This window comes from Mus pahari, chromosome 8, assembly GCF_900095145.1.
Source record: "Mus pahari chromosome 8, PAHARI_EIJ_v1.1, whole genome shotgun sequence".
NCBI lineage: Eukaryota > Metazoa > Chordata > Mammalia > Rodentia > Muridae > Mus > Mus pahari.
In genome coordinates, this window is record NC_034597.1 from 65,546,556 (window position 1) to 65,550,208 (window position 3,653).

Here is a 3,653-nt window from a genome sequence, read left to right on the forward strand (position 1 = left end):
CACACACACACACACACACACACACACGTATGCCAGTATGCATGTGTGTAGAGGTCAGAGGTCTACCTTGGGTGTTACTTCTCTGTCACAGTCCATGTTAGTATTTGAGACAAAATCTCTCACTGGCCTAGAACTCACCAATTAGGCTAGACTGGCCCACAGTCCCTGTGATCCCAGTCTCTGTCTCCTAACACTGAGTTACAGACACACACCATCATATGTGTGTGTGTCTTATATGGGTTCTGGGGGAATTGAACTCAGGTCCTCGAGTTCATGTGGCAAACACTTTACTAACTGAGCTCTCCCCTGGGACTAATTATTTGTCTCTTCACAGCTGGAGCTGCAGAAGGAATCCTGGGCTCACTGATGGTGTTGCATGGGAAGGATGTGGGTGGGGACCCTGCCCTCAACTCTTATGTGCACGCGATTCTTCTTAGGATACCCTAGTCTTGCAGGACAGGGTCTCCAGAATTGAACCAGGGAATTCCAGGCCAGAAGTAACTGAATACCAGGCAGCAGACCTAGGGAGAGGGAAATGTTCCGTGGTGGTGTGTCTATAAGAAGCCCTGAGCTATCTTGCTGAGCTCTGGGCAGCAGTGTAGGTACATCTCAGCACTGTTCCAAGTCCACAGTAACCAGCCTCCGGATATAGGCAAGGAAACAGCATGACCCTGGATGAGGCAGCTTTGCCCACTTAGACCCATTTCCAGAGAAGCAATGCCACCTTGCAAGAGCCATCAGCCACCAAGTTAAGATTAGGGGACCTGTCCCCAGTGCTTGGGCTGATCTGGAAGCACGCGGTATCAACCACCTCCATTGGGCTCCTGAGCTCATAGCCAAGAGCTGTCGAGTAACTGATAGTCCTGAGAGTTTTGGCATGGTTGGTTTCTTTCTGTAAGACGGGGTTCTGGGTCAGGTTCCCTCTCTCCCTGGGATGGGAGTGAGTATCTATATGTATGTGAGAAATTAAGGAGTGCATCTGCTGACAACCAATCTCTTCACTTGCAGTGTGCAGGGCCTGCTTTCACAAACAGTGCTTCCAGGCTTCGAGATGCCCCCGCTGTGCCAGGATCACAGCCCGGAGACAACATTGGGAGAGCTTGCCCCCTGCTGCTACATGATGATGGCCTAAAGTTGTTTCAAACCTCTCATGATGTTACCAAATTGTGTCCGTTCCTGGTAACATTCATTGTTTCAGATACTAAGTATTTTTGAAGTAAGAAAAAGAGGACCAAAATTGCCCTCTTGTATGCATTTACTGCTTTCAAGGAGTATGGAAGTTTCGTTAGTAGGTATAGGGTTGTTGTTAAGGGTTTGTTTACAAACGTTTGACAAATGTTTTGCTGCTGATGGCTGGCTTTTGTTTTTGAAGAGAAGTCTGTTTTCATTTAAGTTGCACTGGGATAAGTCTTTTTAAAGCTAAATACAGAACCTATTTTTTTATGAACTGTAACTGACAAGGTGACGTGTTGTTTGGGGAATGGATTGGTGCCACAAGGGAGCGAAGTGCCACAAGAATTCTGTTTGGCCACACTTTTGTTAAAGATGGCTGTTGAATGTTGCTCTGTGACTGTGTCAGTTTTATTCATTCCATGGTTTGCGTAGAGTACATGCCAACTCTGCCCTGACATTCCTTTCTAGGTGATGGTTTCAACCACCCACCAAGGTCCTGGTGAGCTGTCATTTGGACCAGTTGCCTCTAGTTGGCAATGTTTGGTGAGCGCACACTCAACAGGTTTGCCCCCTGCCCCCCAGCCCCCACTAGTCTCATTCGTCCCTACTAAAACCAAGGGGGGCAGAGGAGACAACTCCATTCTAGTCCTTCATGATCTAGCTTTGTGGGTATAAAACAAACAAACAAACAAAAACCAGAACATAGAGTCTCTGAAAGCTGAGCATGGCGGTATACACCTGTAATCCCTGCATTTAGGAAGCAGAGGCAGAGATTAAGATTTTCTATATGAACATAGAACATCACCTGAAACCTGTACTTTTTTTTTTAATCTTAAAAAGAGTGGAATTTTTTAAAGATTTATTTATTATTATATCTAAGTACACTGTAGCTGCCTTCAGACAGACCAGAAAAGGGTGTCAGATCTCATTACAGATGGTTGTGAGCCACCATGTGGTTGCTGGGAATTGAACTCAGGACCCTCGGAAGAGCAGTCGGTGCTCTTAACCACTGAGCCATCTCTCCAGCCCCAAGAATGGAATTTTAAAAACAAGTAAATTTGGATAAAGTATTTTTTCTTCTGTTTGGCTTTTGTTTTGTGGGACAGGGTCTTTTTGTGAAGCTCTGGCTGACTGTGAACTTGTCTCCTGTCTCTGTGTCCCGAGTGTTAGAGGTGCATGTCACTATTCCGAGCAAGAAAGTGCTCTTAATAGTATGCTGTCAGTTACCATCTTAACATTGAGGCATCCCTTAAGATACATAGGGGTAGCCAGGAGTGGTGGCGCACGCCTTTAATCCCAGCACTTGGGAGGCAGAGGCAGGCAGATTTCTGAGTTCGAGGCCAGCCTGGTCTACAAAGTGAGTTCCNGGCAGAGGCAGGCAGATTTCTGAGTTCGAGGCCAGCCTGGTCTACAAAGTGAGTTCCAGGACAGCCAGGGCTATACAGAGAAACCCTGTCTCAAAAAACTGAAAAAAAAAAAAAAAAGATGCACAGGGGTGCCTTTTCTCACAACAGTGATAAAATACCCATCGGAGCTGATGTCAGGGAGGAAAACCTGACTGGAATTTCACCGGTTCAGCTCTGCTGGAGCACGGAAGGAATGGCAGAGTTCAAGGAGGAGAGTATGGTGCAGATTCCTTCACACAAAACAGGCAGGAAGCAGAGAGCTAGCCCAGAGTGAAGGCTGGGCTAGACCTCCAGAGGCCCGCCCCAATGAGAAGCTGGCTCCGACATTTCCAACCCTCCCAGGTAGAGAGCAAGTGTTGAAACGAATCTGGGTTAACATGGCGGCACTCTGCACACAAACCAAGTTCAGTGGATCATGAAATTGGTGAAATTCTCTTTCTAATGCTTCTTATATGAACATCTTCCTAGGACATGGGTAAGCCTGTGTTTCCCCCTTCTCTCCTGCATAGTTTCTCCTACTTGAGGAGAATTAGCGTCAAATCCCTTCCTGGGATATCTTCAGGCTGACCAGCTCTCAATAATACTTGGGTATCATCTTGCCTGGCCTGGCATTCATGCTCAGACTGAGCTTCTCAAACAGTGTGCTGCAGATGTCCCCAGCCCCACCGGCCAGTATCTCCTACTGTCTGTGTTGGGGCAGGGGAGGAAGATGAGGAGGAAGGGGGGAGGTTGACTTTCAGTGAGATAATACTGAGCAGACTGAAGCATCAGGGTCTCTTCTGTCTGGATATTCTGTCAAATGTTTCTGTTATACGCTCCCAGGGGAAGGGGCGCATGATTGCCAAGCCCGGTGTGACCTGAGTGGGGACCAAGTGACATGAGGAAATGTGCACACAGCAGACACACAGAGAAAAAGACTCTGAAAGCATTTCTGCTTCTCTTCGCAAAGCCTGGGGCTTTCCTAAAGTGTCTCACGAGTTTTTCTCCCCTCCTTAGGGCTAGGCAGTTTGAAAACAGATAGGATGGGTGATCGGGCCTTGAACTTGCTAAGCAGTCCATCAGCAGGGGGCCTGC

At 47.5% G+C, this 3,653-nt stretch overlaps 1 protein-coding gene across 1 annotated transcript in view; it reads left to right on the forward strand.

Moving 5' to 3' along the window:
- Rubcnl (rubicon like autophagy enhancer) overlaps positions 1–1,449 on the forward strand; it is a 23,904-nt gene extending 22,455 nt beyond the window's left edge. The window contains exon 13 of the mRNA XM_029541748.1: positions 1,009–1,449. Within this exon, the coding sequence (XP_029397608.1) occupies positions 1,009–1,121 (113 nt within the window). The 3' untranslated portion in view covers positions 1,122–1,449. The remainder of the gene's footprint in view (positions 1–1,008) is intronic.
- Positions 1,450–3,653: the final 2,204 nt, after the last annotated feature.